Source organism: Corvus cornix, chromosome 2, assembly GCF_000738735.6.
Source record: "Corvus cornix cornix isolate S_Up_H32 chromosome 2, ASM73873v5, whole genome shotgun sequence".
In the NCBI taxonomy this organism is placed as follows: Eukaryota; Metazoa; Chordata; class Aves; order Passeriformes; family Corvidae; genus Corvus; species Corvus cornix.
This window is the reverse complement of record NC_046333.1, coordinates 136646979-136667874: the sequence shown is the minus strand read 5'-3', so window position 1 is coordinate 136667874 and position 20896 is coordinate 136646979. Positions and strand designations below refer to the sequence as shown.

At 36.2% G+C, this 20896-nt stretch overlaps 1 protein-coding gene across 3 annotated transcripts in view; it reads left to right on the top strand.

Moving 5' to 3' along the window:
• Positions 1-16564, top strand: part of NUDCD1 (NudC domain containing 1) — a 37166-nt gene extending 20602 nt beyond the window's left edge. For all 3 annotated transcript variants that reach the window (XM_039548929.1, XM_010404847.4, XM_039548930.1), the window contains exons 4-10: positions 1582-1762; positions 4865-5050; positions 7054-7261; positions 9313-9457; positions 10769-10894; positions 12977-13136; positions 14364-16564. In XM_039548929.1, the coding sequence (XP_039404863.1) occupies positions 1582-1762; positions 4865-5050; positions 7054-7261; positions 9313-9457; positions 10769-10894; positions 12977-13136; positions 14364-14656 (1299 nt within the window). In that variant the 3' untranslated portion in view covers positions 14657-16564. The remainder of the gene's footprint in view (positions 1-1581; positions 1763-4864; positions 5051-7053; positions 7262-9312; positions 9458-10768; positions 10895-12976; positions 13137-14363) is intronic.
• Positions 16565-20896: the final 4332 nt, after the last annotated feature.

Here is a 20896-nt window from a genome sequence, read left to right as displayed (position 1 = left end):
TTCCTCTTTGTTTATGAAAGATGAAGCTGGTAAAAAGTGCCCACATATTGCACTATTTTCTTTATTAGAGGGTAGTTTCCCAAGAAACCACAGATGTTTTAGTACTGGCAGAAACGTAGGTGTACATATTGAAGTGGAAGATTTCAACATGATGGATTAGCTCATTTTTCTACATCTTTTGAGAGTTCAGTAAAGTAAATTGATCATCCTGTTTTTAGATGCTTCATAATAAATACCAACTGGTTTTTATTCTGTTGTGCGTGAGAATGCTGACACATAAATAAGTTATGTTGAAGTTGTCAGTGTAACAAAAATATGAGATTTATATGTGAGGATCTGCTGCCATATAAATTGACTTGTTGAGTATGTGGGGCACCCAGTGGTTTAAAGTTGTGTTAATATCACAACCCCATAAATCCTCAAACTTTGTCAGGTTTCAGTAACAACAGCTGGATTGAGTCTATACTCATTCAGCCACTGCATCTTGAATTCTTTGTAATTTATTCTTTCATTTGTTCTTTCATTTTCACATGTTAACCTTCTAGCAAATATTATTTCTTTTCTTCTTCTTCCCTGTTGTTTGGATTCATTTTGTTTTTATCTTCATGGGTTTTTGCTGAATGAGTACTTTTTGAAAAAAGCTGGAATACCTGTTTTTTAGAATTAAAACTTCCAGCTATAGGTACCAAATGTCTCATGCTATAAGATGTGGAGTCCTTTGTATGAAATTAATGAAATAATTTTCATAGAATATAAATAATTTTCATGAATTAATGAAATTTATAATTTTAAGTTCATAAGTAATGACATTTTATATTCACAGTGGTGCTTATTAGCCTTTCAATAGGACAGTAATATTTATGTGTTCTGCCTACCTAGTAACATCCAAGTATTGGATGGACTTTTCCAATCCATGTACATAAATAAAAATTCAAGAACTTCTGACCCTAGCTTCTCCTAAACATGAATATTATTTTCCTTCATTTCATTATAGCTTTTTGTTTCTTACTTCTTAGAAGAGGAAAATGGGATCTCTTTGCAAAGCTAAATAATGGCACGTTTGATAATTAAACACTGGCAGTGATGGCTTGGACCTTTTTGTCTTCTTGTTTGTACATGTCAAGGTCTACAAAGATTTTCAGAATGTTGAAGTATCTAGAGAACTAATGAGGGCCTTGGGGAAATGCCTACATTTTCATCTTGAGTGTGAGACTCTTTGCCCAGTTGATGGGCAGTGTTTATGGACCCTGTTATGCTCATCAGTTGCTGTACCTCTATTTATTGCAGTACTAAACAGCCACAATGCAGACAGGTTTGGGGATCTTTGTGCTTTGTTTAATGGGCTCTTATAGTGATTGTTCAATATAAACAATAATGTTTTAAAACATTTCAGTACAGTAGCTTGATAGCCACAGAAGGAGGAACCAGAAATGTGTGACATTTGTGGGTTCATATTGGCACAGAGATTTGTGGGACACAAACTGTTACTGATTTGACATTCACTGAAACCCTTCCCTGCTTTCTGTAAAAGAGCAAGGCTTCCAGCTTTAACTGAGTTTTTATTACATTTTTGTCTTCTAGATTGTGTTTAATGAAGAACTAGGAAGTCCATTTATTGTGGCACACAGTGTTTCATTTGTAAAATCGGATGCACATTCACTTGCTGTGCTGCTGCTTAGGGTAGAAAAAGATGAACTGGACACAAAAGGAAGTGGATTTCATGTTACCTTGGAATGGGTTACAATTGCAGAAAAGAAAGAGGGTAAGTGTTTTACATTTATATTACTGGTGAGTAATATTTAAAAAAATAAAAATCATGCTTTTATTCTTTGTCTTAGAAGTTACTTTTCCATAGGTTCTGATATTTCTTTTCCACAAAACTTCAGCTTAGATTTTACATAGGTAACTTTTTCTTACATTTTGAGATCAAGTTATTGGTTGTAAATCTAAATTCTGACAGACATTTGAAAAACAGGAAGAAGTAAAGTTTTACACTTGTGTGGTTAAGATAATTAGAAAACAAGGTAGAACTTTACTTGAATGTTATGAAACGCAATTTCTGTTTAGCTTGGTCTTGCAAAATCGAGATTATACGGAACTATTCAGGAAGGACATTGAGATGCTTGAACGTGTTCAAAGGAGGGCAGCAAGGCTGGTGAGGGGCTTGGAACACAAGCCCTGTGAGGAACAACTGAGTGAGCTGGGGTTGTGTAGCCTGGAGAAAAGAAGACTCAGAGGTGACCTTATGACTCTCTGCAACTACCTGAGAGGTGGTTATAATCAGGTGAGGCTTGGTCTCTCTCCGGGCAGCAGCTGACAGAACAAGAGGTCACAGTCTTAAGCTGCACCAAGGGAAATTTAGGTTGGATGTTAGGAAAAAGCTTTTACTGAAAGAGTGATAAAGTACTGGAACTGTCTGCTTGGGGAGGTGGTGGAGTCACCATCCCTGGATGTGTTTAAAAAAGATCAGTTGAGGTGGTGTTAGAGCATGGGTTGGACTCAGTGATCTTGAAGGTCTCTTCCAACCTGGTGATTCTGTGTGTGATTCTATTCCTAACTTGCATCTTGTTGTATTTTTTTAAATATTGTACAGCTGGATGTGAGTCTTTGGTTATGTTTTTTTGTTGATTTTTTTTTAGCTTCCAATTAATGATGTAGTGGGATTGGAATTAGTATGAGATAAATATAAGACCTGTAGACCTGTAAGACCTTTATAAAAAGTAAATACTGCATATTCTAAGTTTTCCTGCTGTAAGAGTATGAAGTTATTCCGTTAATTTTAGAGCAACACATTGAAAACTTATTAGTATGTTAATACCTACTAATTAATATTTTATCCTAATAAAGTTTGACAAATGATACTTTATATATTCAATATGACCATATATATATGTACATTAAATATCATGATTTACATAAAGGATGGAAGACCCCATGTTTCACTGTCTGATTTAAAGATGTGTGGATTAAATTAATAGACCTTCTTGGAATGACTGTGATATAGTCTTGCTCATTATGTTCCAGGAAACAGAATTTTGATACTGATAGAAACAAGATCTTTAACTAGTTGAACTAAAGCAGTTGGTTGCATACTTTGATGTTACTAGCCAAATGTTCTTCCATCTCCTACATATATAGTATGGATAGGATAGGATAGAATAGAATAGAATAGAATAGAATAGAGTACGATAGTTCATTTGGAAGTGACCTACAACAGTCATCTAGTCCAGCTGCCTGACCGGTTAAAGCCTGTTGTTAAGAGCATTGTCCAAATGCCTCCTAAACACTGACAGATGGGGCTTTGACCATCTCTCTAGGAAGCCTGTTCCAGTGTTTAACCACCCTCTCAGGAAAGCAGTGCTTCCTGATGTCCAGTCTGAACCTCATCTGGTGCAGCTTTGAACCATTCCCACATGTCCTGTCACTGGATACCGAGAAGAAGAGCTCAGCATCTTCCTCTCCCCTCCCTAGGAAGACTGTCGACAGCAATGAGGTTGCCCCTCAGCCTCATTTTCTCCAAACTAGACAAGCCTGAAGTCCTCATCTAGTCTTGGTAGGACATTCTTTCCAGCCCTTCACCAGCTGTGTTGCCCTCAGTAGCTTTAGTTATATTTTCTGCTGTTGAAACCTTGGATGATGGAAATATTTCTGAGAAAGCCACATGAGACCAACTGCCTTAGGCTTTTGTGGCCAGCTCAGCAAGAGAAAGAAACCTCTGAACATTACTGGTTATAACTTAGAAGAAAAACTAAATCAGTAACACTGCCAGTCGAGAACTGAAGACTGCTACTTAATAAGAGCACCAACACAGAATTTTTTTATGTTTTTTAATACTGTACACTCTCATAATTTTTTTTACGTTGTGTGTTTTATGACTTATGACAAATATTCTTGGAATCCATAAAAGTGGATTTAAAAATCTTTCAAAAAGTCTTTCCAGTTCTCCAGCATTTCCAGGGAACAGAAAATTTTTGAAATTACTGTCAGTAGAGATGTAAATAACAAAATTGAAAGCAATCCTTAATTATGAAGAGAGAAATAAATTTTGATTTCATTTAAACAAGCATCTCACAAATCAAACTGATGTATGAACCAGTCTCAAAGATAAAAGTTGTTTTGAGGAATTACAATACCTTACATTCTCTTTCATCAGTAGTCAATTGCTGTTGCTTGACTTTTCTTGAAACTGCGCCTGTGGGTGCAGTTTATTCAATCAGACTGTAGTAGAAGTAAGTAGTTAATGAACAAGCCATTTCTTAAATTACCAAAATCAGGGCTTCATCAAAGCAAAGCCTTAAAACATGGTTATGTCTCTTGACACCAACAACTGGGACATCTCTGCCCTGTTTGGTAGACTGGACAAAGGGATCACACCCACCACTATTCTGTTACCAAAGAACAAAAAAATGGAAGCATAGAAATGAATCAGAATGGTGGCAGTAGTTAGGTCTTTTCATATCTTCTGTGGTACTTCAGAGGACTGTAACAAAGGTATATACCCTTTCAAAGTTGGTTTTCTTTCATTAACCAAACTTTTAGGAGTACTTGCTGTAAAAGCTTGAAATGAGGAACCACCATGCTGCCTTATGAGATTCAGAAAATGTGATATGCTTAGCTTTCTTCTGACCTTCTCTACAAGAAAAAAAATGTATGTACAGAGGCTGTGCTGGGCTAGCTGTGATCAGCAAAGACATCATAAGAATAAAAGGCAATCTTAGATTAATCCAGTATAACACATTGGAAAACCATGGTACTGTGATTTAACAGGTAGGATTGCTTAGTATTTTTAAATGTGATGTGTTCCTTAGATAATAATTTGTCTTTTAGGCATATATCATGACTTTTTAAAAATTTTATTTTATAGGTGATCAAAGATATGAAATTGTTAAAAGGAGAGTTTTGCAAGGAAAATCAGTCCCCCATTATGCAGCAATAGAGCCAAGTGGGGATGGTCTAATGATTGTATCCCACAAACCGTTCACATTTATGCAAAATGAAAGTGACAAATTAGAAGAAAATGATGATGCAAAAGTATCAAATGAAAAGAAAGGTAAGACTTAGTCTGACAGGTTATGATAGGCTGCTCTTTTCTTTGATTTAGAACATACCTTGTTAGTTTAGCATTTGTTTGGGAACTCTAGGAATAAATGTTTTAGTATTTATGTTCTGGACAGATTGACTTTCGTTTGTTTGTTTCCCTTTACTGTTGGAAGTTGTATTGTGCATAAACCTATATTAGGACCTCTTTTTTGGATAGGAGACACTTAAACGATGTTTTGCAAAAAGACCTATAAGTTTTTTGGTATTGGATTGCTAACACCTAAATTTAGGTGTCTGTCTGAAGTAGTCAAATTAAGAAGCCAGTCTTCCTAGATGGTAGTGGGGGCATTGACCTCCCCAAATTGTTGTTCATCAGAAAGCTTTCTGTTATGTAATTTATTCCTGCCTTTCTAAAATCTAAATAATTATTTTAAAAAATATTTTTCTTTTGAAGAATGAGATTCCTGTAAAAGATTCTCTTTTGTCCAGTGGGAAAGGAGTTTAGAAAAAGTAGTAACTTCCACAGAAGGCATTCATACTTGTTTTTCTTTGCACTCAAAACAATACTAAGTATGTAAAAATGTGTTAATAGAGTTGTTTATTCTTAAGTATCACTGAGCTCCATAATATGTATGTTTATGTAATTATGTTGGATCATTTCATATTTTATTTTTGCTTCTGCCTATCAGGTATTGGTTAATGAACAAATCCTAACTGAAGGATACTAGCACAATCTTTGTCAATAGTATGAAAACCTATTTGAAAAACAATATGAAAGGATCAAATTTCTGGAATTTAACAGTGTTAAACACTGTGACAACTGTGATGTTCTACTTGTAATTTTATTAAGAACAGTCTGTACACATAAACCTTGAGGCAAAGGAGTTCAGTGCACTGAGCACCATAATGCAGTGTCTATGCAGTTGCCTTTTACATTAGGTTTGCTAAACCTAATGTAGGCTCTAATTTTAGTTGCACTGTTATATAAAATTGCAGGCATAATGGGCTTTTAATATCAGATACAGTTTGTGTCAGTGTTTAGAATTTTGAAGGCTGCCAAGTCTCAGATGGTAGTAGTTTCTGGGGAAGTATAATTGTAGCACCTGTTGACTGCATTGCAACCAGGGCAGTTGGGGCAAAGGGCAATAGTACAAGAGTCCTTCCCGAGTCACAGTTGCTGGTATGAAGCTTTGATCAGTGGAATCTTGGGTTGGGTTGTGATGACTTGAGAGCTTTCACGGGGAACCCATACTTCACTTTTTCTCAAAACAGAGAGGTAACTTGTACAAGATGTTTTTTAGAAAATGTATTCATCTGTATTTGTATTTTCTGTGACCAACGGTGCATTACCCACTCATGCTGTCATAATATTCCTTTTGTATTAAAATTTATCTTAAAAGGCCTTTTCTTCTAGCAGTTTAATAATCAGACAGATTCTAGACACAGTAGAAAAAGCCAATCACTACCTCTGGGCAAGCAGTTTTATTTCATCTCCATTAGCTGAGGCAGATTAAGACTACTTCTTCTTATAAAATCATTTCTATTGAGTAGTCAATGTAGCTTTTGGGACAATATATAAGAAAAAAGTGTTCATATCTCTGAATGGCATATAGTTCTAGCATCAGTCAGTATACTTCACCTGATGTCTCTTCAACCAAATTATTAATCATTAATGTTTCATTGTATTTAAGTACATTTTGGGTTCCAGTTTCATAATGCTACACTAAACTTAAGAGTAACAGTTAATGCCCACTGTATAACTATCAGCATATTTGAGTACAGACATGAATATAAATTACTTTCCAAATGAGGGACACAAATGATTGTTAAGGTGTTTCTCCGTTTTATGATCAGAATGTATTTTGTGTAAATTGATCACAGTAAAAGTTAATTTCTACTCTTTCAAAAATGCAGTGTCTTTCACAAAATTCCATATGTCCCAGCATTGCATGCTGTGGAATCCAGAAATACTTGTAATCTAGTCTGTATTTTCCTGCATGTTTCCAATTGTAGACCCTCTCTACTACTGGCAGCAGACTGAAGATGATGTGACAGTAACAGTTCACCTGCCTCAAGACATCACTAAAGATGACATAAAAATACATTTTTCCCCTGATAATATATGTGTTATGCTGAAAGACCAGCCTCCTTTAATGGAAGGAAAACTCTATTCATCTGTGGACCATGAAAGCTGCACATGGATAATTAGAGAGGACAAAAGGTATTGTATATATTTTTTAGTTTTCCTATTGATAGGAAATGATTTAAAAGCATACACCATATCTGACTTCTGGCCCTTCTGGGATGATCTCATTTAATGCTACACCACATTTCCCTTCTTTCAAGAATGTCTCCTCTCCTGAAAACAGTTCACTGGCTTTTGCTGTCTCCGTACTGCTTCTTTATCTACTTGTGAAAGTAATCCCTTCCTTTTGCAGTTATTTGCCAGGAAAAAAACCCACGCAGGTATCAAAATGTTAAACATAGATTTGTAAGAAGAGTAAACTTAATTGGTTCAACAATTATTTTTTTCACTATATTTCAGGATTGATTTGTCTGAATGTACCTTGTTGTTTGTATTGATAATTTCTCTTCAACTTTCCACAAACAAGCATTTTGGTAATAATACAACAGCAATTCTTTAGGTTTGATTTATAAATTCCTTATTATATTTTCCTAATCCGTTATATATGATGTGCCTTATAGAAAATTAATCTGGGTGCACTTAAAATGCTGTAGATCTCAAATAGAAATGTTTGTGCTTTTATTTGAGAGGTAAACTTTAGGGGTTTTTTTCATTCTGAAATAAAAGTATGAAAGAATGAAGAGGGTGCAAAAAAATAATTCAGCGTTCCCGAAGACAGTCAGGTTTTTCTTTTGTGAGGGCTGAGCTGTGTCTCCACTTAGCCATGCTGGCCTGGTTATCTCAGAGATACTTATACTCTTTAATGAACTCAAGAAGAAACATGTACACCACCAGGTGGTCCACTCAACAGCTGATAGCTGTTTATCTAAAACAAAGGCTACCCCTTGAGTTGTGATAAAGTTGGCTTTTTGCAGTTTCCAAAAGGTTAACTGTAAAGGATAGTAATTCTCAAAAAAAATTAGAGGGACTAATGTTTTTATATAGATTATACTATTACTGTATATTAAAATTCGACTGTGATTAAAATGTGTGGGGTTGTTGGTTATTAGGTATCATGCTGAAAAATAACTTATCTGAATAACTTGATTTTTTAATTACTCATTCAAGTGAGTGTTACTGCGTGAATCTCAGGTTTCTATTTTAATGAGAAAGAGTAATTCCATGTTTCAGTGTGATAAGTTGCACTCAGTTCTTAATGTTCCTGCTGCAGCTCTGCTATAAATTGATTGATTAGAAGTCTAAAACTTTCTCCAAACATCTTCTGTAAAAATATGCTATTCCTAATACCAGTGTAATTGCTTTGGAAACTGATTCAGAGTTTACTAAATAGTTGCTGCTATGGTGCAGCAACTTAGAGGGTGTTCTGTCAGGTATACTACAGCTGTCATTGCTGGAGACCCTAGAAGTGTATCTAAAAAGCGAGTATAATGAAACTGACTTCAGTTTTATCATTATCTATGTGTTTGTCCAACACAGTATTTAAATGGAATTACTATGTTGGTGCATCAGGCTGTGTCTTATTTTTTGTTTACTTGATTAGTTATTCCTAACAGTTTAGTGATTATACTGGGTTCTCATTTTTGTAGTTGTTGGGTTTTTTTTTTTTCACATGTTACAGAAATCTTATCTCTTGTGAGATATGATTTTAGATAGACAGTATAGATAATTAACTGCTGTAGTATTTCTGAGGTCTATAAAATACCAATATTTTTGTCCCAGATGTCATATAGAGGTAAAAAAGCACACTTAAGTACTTATGTTCCAAATAAACCTCTGTAGTAAACTTCTGTCAGTCTTTGAATAGATTACTTTACAAGTGATTTTGCTGCCATATTTGAAATATTTTAATGAGACTGCTTCAGGGTAAACTGCACTTGCATTCAAAACCCTGAGGTTTGTGTTTAGGCTAATAGAAATCCCATACTTGGCCTGTTTTTCTTTAGGATATATTTTGTTAGAATAGTTTATTTTATAATTTGAATGCTAATGGTTTCTGTTATGTGATTTTCATTATTAGTTCAGTGTGAAGAGAAGTGCTCTTATCTACATTTAGAGCTTTTTGACTAATCTGACAAATGGATGTTGTGTTTTCATGTGCTATTCTTTGTCCTGTCTTTGCATTTTAGTCTGGAAATTTCTCTGATTAAGAAAAATGAGGGATCCCGGTGGCCAGAGCTAATCATCGGTGACACAAGAGGGGAATTTGTTATGGACTCTTCCCAGTGCTCCGAAATATCTGAAAGCCTGATGCATCTTACTTCTGAAGTAATGGTAAAGAGTTGAGAACCAAACATTTAAAATTCTTGTACTTTTGCACGTTGTCTTTTCTTGATAATTCAATTTGCACTGCATTGACCCAGCTCATCAATTCATTCACTACTTAGAGTCCTAACTACATTCATTTTTAATCGAAACTGTTAACAAACTAATGGCACTAGAGCTGTGAATGTGCTTTGAACAGTAAAATCATCTTCAAGGGGGACAGAATTTAACTTATATGATGGTGTCTGTGCACCAAACAGAAGCCTGATTTAACATTGAAAATAAACTTTGTTCCTCCTGTTTAGGATGTGGCAGTTTGTTTTAAAGCAATTAATTTAAATGATTTTGAAAGATGTCTGATTCTTGTTTATCAATAGGTTAGCAAAACTTTTATACTGTCTTCCTAGGGGTGCTGTACTTGACCTACAGACTGTGAGTGTAAATGACATGTTTAAAAGGAAAATTTAGGAAGCTATAAACATGACTCATGAACTTCCTGGAATTATTGTTGTACAGGAAGTCTGCTTGAAGTAAAATGTAATTTTTAGCTGCTATTTGCTTGATACTTGGTTTAATTAGAAAATGGCATCTCATCTGAAACTTGTGAAGTGTGACTCCTTGTGGATTTTGATATATTAGGTTTCGATTGTTACTTGCTTTTAATAAGGCTGAAAAGTGTTATTAAAAGAAATTCTATTTAGTACTCCAGATTGATTTCCCTTGTCTCTCCCCCAGCATTTGTGAGCAATATATTGTAGTATATCTTTTGACCATAGATTTATTTGGAACTTCAAATTACTTTTCTTCTGTACCTCACACTGAGCTTAAAGTGAGGATTTTTTAATCATTAGTTTTCATGAATTTTAAATAGATTTTAATAAACTAAAATTATTATTAGCAAAACTAAAATATGTCATGTATTTAGAGCTGCTTACAAAATGAATTAATACATTTTTTTAATAGCATTTCTGATGGCAGGCTGAAACAAGCTTTTGCTGATGTACATTTACTAAATGTGCATATGTTTTCAGGGTTGTATACTTTTGCTGCTTAAAGAAGGAAATTTATTGTCCGTGGTTTAGTAGGCTTATATACCTTTCCTCAAACTGAAATTGATTTTATTGTACCTACCACTCATGCTGTCCTCCACAGCAGAAATCATTCTATTAATTTTGAGTAAGTACATAATAGCTTAATCTTTCAGTATGTATGGATATGCAAATGATTCTTCATGTTCAATTTTTTTTTTGTTATAAAAAGGATTCATATATATTTTTTTCAGTAGTTTAAATTTTCAGTGTAGTTCATTCTTTTTTTCAGAATCCAAACCCTGAAAAGGAAAACCCACCTTGTAATGCTCAAGAATTAGAAGAATGTGATGCTTTCCTTGAAGATGGTGCAAGCTTGTGCAGATTTGATGGCGATACCTTGAAAGTCACTCATATAGTAAGTACTGCAAATTACTACAGAAGTACTTCAAAACATTGTTTAATTTGGAATTTGACTTCTATTATTGGTACAAAAATCTGTAGACTATTGAAATCACGTAAATTTCTCACATAATATCAAATCACAGTAGCAACAGTAATTGTCAACCCATATGCGTCCTTCAATGTCATTTTAATATAAAAGCAAAGTTCCTTTTGTTCTGATTAAAAAAATACATATACAAGTGAGCCATTTGAAAAGCCAAAGTTATATCACAATAATTGTAAGAAAAGGATCTTTTTCAGTGGCATAAAATTCTTTAGATGACTTAGTTTGCATTTTCCTCAGTAATTTTTCAGACAGCCTGGTAGAAACCTGACCTTTTTTACTAAGAAGCTGGAGCATAGATGACTTTATAATACTTCTTTATCAATCGCACTGAAAATAACAGACTGGGGGAAACTGCTTCAATAGTGGGCTTGATCTGGGCTGTAAGGAACCCTGACTAACATTAAGTTAGGATTTCATCTGGTCTGCTGCTAGAGTTGGAAACAACAAAATCCTGTGAAAACCTTACAGATTAACTCATGGTCTTGGGATTTTTTTGAAGATGTTTCTAGCAATAGAAACAAGAGATTAAAACTGGATGAAAGCAATAACTACGTCATGGTTGTAGCACAGTTTGGGTTGCCTAGTAAGTTGTGCAACCTCTGTCCTTGAGATTTTCAAGACCAGACCGGATAAAGTTCTAAATAACTCAGCTTAAACTGCTGCTTCTCGCACTGAAGGGTAAGAAGTTTGTGCCCCAGAGACATTACACACATTCAAGACCAGACATGTTGAAAATGGTTTCTTTGGCCTTGAATGAGTTAGACAGATGGTATCTAAGCCTGATGTATTGGCCAAAGTCTCCCAGACATATTCTTTTGGTTGTTAACTGGGAAAGCTGCATTGCTTAAAGCAATCAGTGAGATGATAAGGCACAAGTGTAATACCTGATTGAGCTTCACCCCCAGCAGCTTTATCCCACATAGGAATCTCTGAGCTGTAACACAACTTCTACTGCACTCTTACATACAAAATTTACACCATTAACTTTCCCACTTTTTGCATAAGACTCAGTCCACAGTTCTCACACAGAAACAAAACTGATGTCTGTGGCATCGACAGTAGTGTTGACAATCAGGAGGAACATGAGATCATAGGATCAAGAAAGGCTGCTTTCTAGCAGGCAGCAAGACATTGTGGAGCAAGTTTGAACTCCAGGGTTCTTGTAAAGAGTTCTTAAAGTGGGTGGCATAAAAGTAATTCACAGGCTAATGTGTTGAAAGCGTTATGGTCAAAGGACAGTAACTGTGGGTAGGAAATACTAATTTCAGCCCCTTCTGTGGGAGCTTGTGGGTTTGGTCCTTGTTGAAGTATGTAGTAATATGAGTATTTCAGTTTATTTTTCAGCGTACAGAAATGTATTTTCACTTTGATTTAGTTCTTCTTTCATGTTGTTTGGGGTTTCTTGTTAGCAATTACAAGGCCTTTTCCTTCAGAACTGTGGCTGGTGCAGCTTTTTACCCAAAACTCCTACAAACATTTTTATTGATGAGTGTGCTCATCTGAAATTTAGTAATTACTTGATTGTGAGTAAATTAAAAAATGTTGACATTTCATAATTTCAGTATTCTAATTAATGCTTGTTTCAGTGCTTGGCAGCTTTTACCTGAGAGGGACAGTATTTCCTTCTCTGTTAGCCCTGCAGAAAAGCAGATGTGATTACTTAGAAAGCATCTTTTCTTAACATCAAAAGTTGTAGGTTAGGATCTGTCCTAGAAAACCATTTTTGCACAAAACTCATTCCTATTTGCTGGTGCAGCGGACATAATGTTTCTCTAAATATTACTCTAACAAACTCAATTGCATCTCCTTGAAATGCGTAAGGCACCTGTGGTGTATTGAGCTGTTGATTGGTGGGATGCAGCATAATGTATTCAAACATTTTGTCAACTAACAAACACAAAACTGTTGATCATCTAACTTTGGCAGTATGTATAACAGAATCTGCTATTTATGCTTTGAATCAATGTTTTGTATTTGTTTTGTTTTCAGATTAATCTTGGAAGCAACCAGTATCTTTTCTCAGTTGTTGTGAATCCCAGAGAAATGCCATGCTTCTGCCTGAGGCATGATGTTGATGCTCTTCTCTGGCAGCCTCACTCTGACCAACCAGAGAATATGTGGGAACACATTGCAACTTTTAATGCTTTAGGTAAGAAATTAACTTCTGTGTCACACACCTCTGAGACTTTTCTATCTGAATACTTCTGCTATGGCATATGTTGATATTTCACTTACTTAAGTCTGAATTGAAAGTTATTATAATTCTGTTGATAGCGGCATGGTAGCTTAATTTTAGAAATAAGAGAACATAGAAATAAAATGTTTATGCCCTGGGATGAAAACAAGCCTTTTCAGACCATGTATAGGATGTAAGCACAGTACTGCACAGTAAAAAGGAGAGTTCCTTGGCTGAGTGACCTTGAGTTAGACTGAAAAGCATAATCACCACCTTAACACTCTCACAGACATTGTCGGGGCAATAGCTGCAGTTAATTGATTATATGTCTAGGTCTATGTAATCTTATGGTAAGGTGTTTCAATAAGTCACCTTTAGATTTTTCCTCTCTTCTTGTCCCATGTGATAACCATTGGCATGCATTGTTCAATGGAAGTGAAGCAAATAACCTTTCAGAAAGATGGTAGATCACTTTGAAAAGATTGTATCTCAATTCTCTTTTCAGAAGTGTGAAAGGAAATCAGTCTGAAATTAATCTGTTTGCTACTGGAGTCCTGTAATGACAGTGGAAAACGGAGGCTTTTTTTCCTTCTGAGTGAATAGTAACAGAAATTAAAATGTGTTAAAAAAAACCTCTTTTTTTTTAGTCATTTCTAAACAGAAGACAAGTTTTAAGTGTCTGCTCAAGATTAGGTAGACTCAGAAATCTTCATTTTAAAATGTAATTAATTGCCCACTGGGAAATGAGGAGAGAGAAGAGATCTATTCTGCTTAGACTGCTAATATTGGGCCAAGATTGCCCATATGGACCATGTCTGTCCCTTATGATCCTGCTGAGAAAATGAAAGACCTGGTGAGGCAGAGAGGAGCCAGATGTGGGAAGAGTATCTTGCTATACATATGTATCCAAAACACCAGTTAAGATGAGGTACACGAGAATTGTATATTGGTATTAAACTGATTAAACTGGTTAATGCATTCCTTCAGAAAGTACTGGCTTATGTAATAAGAATGGTTTGGTGGTTTGTTTGTGGGAGTTTTTTTGGTTTTGTTGGGTTTTTTGTTTTGTTTTGTTGTTGTTTGTTTTTACGAATTGAGTATTATTTTTTAAGTTAAGCTTGGGTTTTTATCAGCCAGTTAAAGTTCTGTTGAAACACATATATATTACTTATCCCATCTACTCGGTTTTGGACTGTATAGGTTATGTCCAAGCATCGAAACAAGACAAGAAGTTCATGGCTTGTGCTCCAGATTACTCCTACGCTGCTCTTTGCGAGTGCTTGCGACGAGTTTTCATCTATCGCCAGCCGACTCCTCTGGCCACAGTTCTCTACAACAGGAAGGAAGGAAGACAAGTAGGGCAGGTTGCTAAGCAGCTGGTAGCAACCCTGGAAGCCAATGATCCTATCTTAGGCTTTCAAGCTACGAGTGAGAGATTATTTGTTCTCACAACAAAAACCTTGTTTTTAATAAAGGTGAACTCTGGAAATTAATTGTTCAGTGTGCTCTGCTGTAGTTTGTGTTAACAATTTGTTATAGAACTGGTTAGGTAGACAATCTGATGAGTTCAGTACAATTTGCTGAAAATCAAAAAGGGGATATTTTACAGGGGAATCAAATTTCTTCATTAGAATTTTTCTGTAAGAAATTGAGAGTTTTTTGACTTTGCTGCCATGGAAGTAAGCTTTTTCAGAGCTATGGAAAAATGTCTTCTGCATTAACATCTTTGTCAAAGTAATTGTCAGAGGCTGCTATTGCATAGGTGAATAGATTAATGCATTGCTTTTTCCAAGTGACTTTATTCTCTGTACTTCTGAGTTTTGAGAATTCACTTCTGTTTTTAAATGCCACTGTTTACCTCTGAAAAAAATAGTCAGATAAAGAGTTACAAGCATATGATATGCAAAGTAGAATGTATCATAAAGAAAAAAATCTCCAGTTCAAATACTGTTAACAAAAAAACTGATTTGATATTTTGACATTCAGTAGTTTTGAGTGAAATGTGAGTGAAATGAATGGGTTATTATGTTTCTTCTACAGGTAATTAAATGGAGCAGTTTTATTGTTTATGCACATATTAGATTATTGGTTTGGATATTTATTTATCCTTGCAGTAAAATCTGTTCACAATTCTAGAATACACTTTAGTACCTTTTCTAGAAGCAAAGTAAGGGTCAATGTATAGCTGGCAATGATACATCGAGTGCTATTAGTTAAGGTCTTGTTATACTCTCAGTTGTGCCATTTTCATTTGACTTTATACTTCATTTCAAGTGACTCATTTACAATGAGAAAATGGCTGACAGAAAAAGCACCAGTGTTCTAACATGGGATGGGAAACTCAGAGGTGCTGCTTCTTCCTCAGATGCCACTGTAAATGCTGCATTGTCACTTAACTGTTCTGTCTATGATGCACAAGTCAAAACATGGTGTATTTGCAATGTGAGAGTACTCAGGGCAATGAGGATGCTTTGGTGTAACAAACTGGTATGGTTAATTGAGTTGAGTAGTTGTATCTGAAGATTTTTTTTCTTACTATAAATTGGCATTGTGAATACATTTAAACCAAAGAGTCAGTTGTGACAGCTTCACCCTGGGTTAGGCTTTTTTCATAGTTGGCTTACAGATCCGTAGCAAAGAATGCCTAATATGTTGTGTACTGGCAGGAAACCTGCTGTCATCTGTGGTACCAAAGTACTGAGACACAAATACAAGCAGCCTTTTAGTTTGCATCTTCCTACCAATATTATTTCAGAACTCTAAGAATCTGTTGAGAGAAGAATAAGTGTTTCTTTAGTTGTGATTGTTTTGACTGTCCTGGAAATTCTCCGGATTTGTATCAGTCAACTGATTAAATAACAAGAGGGAGGCAAGCAATTGTGGCGTGCAAAAACCCTCCAAATGCAGAAGCCTTTCAAGGAACCTGATTTTCCTTCTCCTTACAGCAGGATTGTATTGTATATCCAATATTGAAAAGCTTTTCTTTACTTTTACCTGGGCGAGTTAAAACATACTGGATTTGTAAACCTCTTTTCATTCTGTCCTTTCAAAACTGTCTTGAAAATGCTTTTTGAGAAGACTCAGTGAATGTATTACTGTTGCATGACTGTTTTGCATCTAAATTTTATTGTTGGCCAATAGCGTCAAACAAGATGGTAGAATTCCTTCAGAGGTCCTATAGAAAAAATTTTATATAGTTTATTGCTTTGGAGCATAAATTAAGTGCTTTTCAATGTATATGAATATTACTTAGTAACCTGAGGTTTAATCTTTGGCAACACAGAGTTAAGAACATGTAATATTTGGGAAATGGAGGAATGAAAGAGCAAAAGAATCATAGTCAACATGCTTTTGTCACCTCTGGTCTACTGCAGGTAGCTTCAATATAGATGAGAATTTCAGCTGTTCTTTGTCAAATTCTTCTTGCTGTGAGTTACGTGTCTGGAAACATGCTCTGCTGTCTCCTGGCACAGAGGGAACAAAGTCAAGTAAAATGGTTACCTCTTCAAAGGTATTACAATATGCAAAGACTAGAACTCACATTCCAAATGTGTGTCTGTTTCAAGAGAGTTCTTGTTTGCATCTGGAAATAACTGAACACGGGGAAAAGGTTCATCCTTTTTTCCATGTTACTCATCTGTAATCATGGTTACCAGGAACAACGTATCAAGTAGTCTCTCTCTTATTTTGCTTCTATGAGAATCAAGGATATTTTATTATTTAAATTATTACCTTGAGGAATCTGCACAGCAAGCTACTATGCACCCGAGGAAGGGCAATCCCAAGCACAAAAGGAGGCTGGGCAGAGAATGGACTGAGCCGCCCTGGAGAAAAGGACTTGGGGGTGCTGGTGGATGAGAGGCTGGACATGGCCCAGCAATGTGCACTGGCAGCCCACAAAGCCAAAGATGTCCTGGGCTGCATCATGTGAAGCACAGCCTGCAGGTCCAGAGAGATTCTGCCCCTCTACTCTGCTCTGGTGAGACCCCACCTGCAGAAATGCATCCAGATCTGAGGACCGCAACATAAGAGAGACATGGACCAGTTGGAGCAAGTCCAGAGGAGGGGCACAAAGATTATCAGTGGGTTGGAGCACCTTGTCTGTGACAACAGGCTGAGAGAGTTGGAGTTACTCAGCCTGGGAAAGAGAAGGCTCTGGGGAGATTGTAGAGCAGCCTCTTAGTACCTAAAAGGGGCCTGCAATAGTGGTGGAGAGGGGTTTTGGACAAGGGCATGTAGTGATAGGACTAGAGATAATGGCTTTAAACTGAAAGAGAGTAGATTAGATTAGATTAGATTAGATTAGATTAGATTAGATACTGGAGGAAATTCTTTACTGTGTGAGTGGTGAGGCACTGGACCAAGTTGCCCAGAGAAGTTGTGGATGCCCTGCCCCTCGAAGTGTTCAGCACCAGGCTGGATGGGGCTTTGAGCAACTTGGTCTAGTGCAAGGTGTCCTGGCCCATGGCAGTGGGGTTGGAACTAGATGATCTTTAAGGTCCCTTTCAACCCAAACCATTCTATAATAATTAAATGGCTGCAAGCCACCGGGAGACACTCCCTATGAGCATTTCCATTTCTGTGTTCAATTACTCTTAAGGCTCATTTGTTCAGATTATCTTAAATAGGCTTATACAAAGTATAAAACGTGGATATTTTAAAGAGATGGTTTTCTAACAACCATGCTTCAATTTTTCTAGGATTTTGTTTCTTGAAATCTTATTTTTTCAGACAGTTCTTCCTGAGACGTCCCAATCACAATCTGTTTACAGAATTTCTGAGAAAATATTTGGCCATTACAGGCTTATTTGGCTGTTACTGCATTACTAGATTTTATTATTCTTTTTCAGTGCTTTCCTTGGCTGCATGTTTGGAATGTATCATGTATTCTTCTGCAAGTTTAAATAAATAGAAAAAAAAGTTAAAATTTAAAAATTATTTTAAAGGATTTATGTTAATTTCAAATGTGTGTCCTTCCTATGCTACTGAAATAAAATAGAAAAATAGAAATAAGAAATTACTTAAAATAAGACTTGTGTTAAGGAGCTGTCTGCTAGGACAGAGTTCTAACAGGTGTCTGTGCTGCAGGGCCAGGGCTGTTGCACTATTGCACTCCTGGTTTATCTCTGTGAAATCCCTTGTACAGCCTTACTAATGTTCCATGTCTGCCAACACACAAATGTACAGAGGTAGTTACTGGAGGGGGTTGATAATTATTCAGCTGTGTTCTTGTGTTAAAGTGCACACACGGTGCCTCTTATCCTGTGTCTTCTTTATGTACAAAACCCGAATGGTCTGGGCAAGCCCTTCTAGATGGAAGAGAGAGAGTCTGTCCTTCCTTCCTCTCCCGCTACCTCAACGTGGGTGCTTTTTCGCAGGAAAGTGAAGGAAAAGAGGAAGGATTTGGTCTGTATATATGCCCTTTGTCATAAAGTGGCTCTTCATTAATGAAACAACGGATCCTGTGTGAGTAACTAGTTTAAAGCTTTTATTTCAGTTTTTTGTGCTTTGTTTCAATAATGGGCCACTAGAACTTTTTAATTTCCTTGCCTTCTGTCAGGTTATGTTTTCTGTTCTCATTATGCACATTAGATGAACTTGAAGCCTGCAGTCAATCACATATTAGCATGTAATAAAAATTCTGGTTTAAAATTTTGTGCCATCAGTCCTATGAGCCATTTGTAACACATTTCTGGAAATCTGGTGGGATTTGTTTCCCCTCTTCCCCATGCAATACATTGTCATTTGTGTTATGGATAAAAATCAGCAAGGTCTAAAGATAACTTGACATCTTTGAGGTGGAAGAGCCAAGCATCAAGCAAGCCTTTTGGTCAAGACTGTTGCAATCATTTCAAACTCAGGGTATAGTCCCTTTGGCTTGGAGAAGTGTTTGCTGGAGTAATATTTTTTCGTTTATAAAAGGTTTAAGCTACTTCTGAAAAACTTTCTTTACACAAAGATGTTTATCATGAAGTGGTAGCTGGGTATCAATTAAAATAGATATAATTAACAGTTTAAGATGCAGACCTGGAAAATACTTACCAATCTAATACTCTATGCAAAGTATCCTTTACAAACCATTCCAGTGCATTTTTGCATTCTAATGGCAGTTGCAAGGAATTGTCAAGAAAAAACACAGAAAAGCAAATCCTAAAAAATGAATCATTTTAGAACGTGACTTTCATTACGCTGTGATGAATATACACTTTCTAGTGGTGTATTCCACTAATACATGTATTAATGCGTTAGCTATATTCTGAATATGCAGGACTTGTGTGTGTACATTTATATTTTCATCTATATATGCACACACCTGTATGTATTCATACTGCCTTGAGGTACTGGGGAGGGTGGGGTGGCTTTTGGAGAGGAGAATCTTTTAACTTTATTGACAGCAAAGCTTGGAGTCTTTATTAACATGTTCATGAGTCTGCCATATGCATGCTGTAATGTCATGATAACTGCTTTATGTGAAAACATCAGTCATGACTCCTGTGGTGTTTTCCTCTGCTGAGGATTAAGTAGGAGATAGCTCAGTATTTCATTTTACCCAAACTTAAACAGGTCAGAGGCCAAGTATTGAATAGATGCCCCAAGTTGACAGAATTGATGCAGAAGCAATAAGCATTTATTTTTATCAGAACAAGTGAGGTTTAGAGGGAAAAGAAATAAGACCTACTGAATACTAATTCAGTCACTTTCAGCATTGAAATTGCAACTGATTGGCTTTTAATGATTTTTCTCTTTAAAGTTATTCATTCTCCCCTTTGCATGTGTCCTCTTTAATAAATACAGAATACATTATGGTAATACGAGGTTGAGCAATTTATGGGAATTTGCTGAATAACTGAATTATGCTTGTGTATGGGGTATCTAAAATATGGGCATGAGGTACAAGATGGATACATCCAGTCATAAAGAGACCAGGAACTCAAGCTCTTGATTTGATCAAGGGCTGGTGACCATCTGAGCAGAAATAAAAACAGATGCTTTGAAGACATTTTTGTGAGTTGCAATGTCAGATTCTAAAAAGAGTAAAAACATGGGAATCTGTGCAGAAAGAATCATGAATCATAGAATGGTTTGAATTAGAAAGGACCTTAAGGATCATCTAGTCACAACACTCCTGCCACGAGCAGGGGCACCTTTCACTGGACCAAGTTGCTCAGAGCTTTATCCAACCTGCCTTGAACACTTCTAGGGACGGAAGATCCACAGCTTCTCTGCGCAACTTGTTCCGGTGCCTCACCATCCTCACAGTAAAGAATTTCTAATCTAAACCTGCCTCTTTCAGTTTAATTACCTTACCGCCTGTTCTATCACTGCACGCCCTTGTCAAAAGTGCCTCTCTGACTCTCTCATAGGCTTCCTTTAGGTATTGGAAGGTGCTCTAAGGTCCCCGTGGAGCCATCTCTTCTCTGGGCTGAACACTCTCTGCCTGTCTTCACAGGTGAATAAGCTTGCTTAAGCAAGATAAACATACACAGGCTCCCTTTTAAAATCTACGGATATATGCAATACTCCATTCAAAGCAGCTGGATCAATCAGAAAGAGAACTTGTTTGTTACCAAGACCTCCTCTGTTGCCATTTTCTTTGTATGTGGCAAGGGTAACTCATGAGTAAAACTGCATAGGTATTGGTGTGATTGGCTGGAGTCACTCCTTTTGTCCTGTTTCTTACCTGGTGGTTGCTGCAGTCTGAAAAATTCAGTTATAATTATATTAATATATAT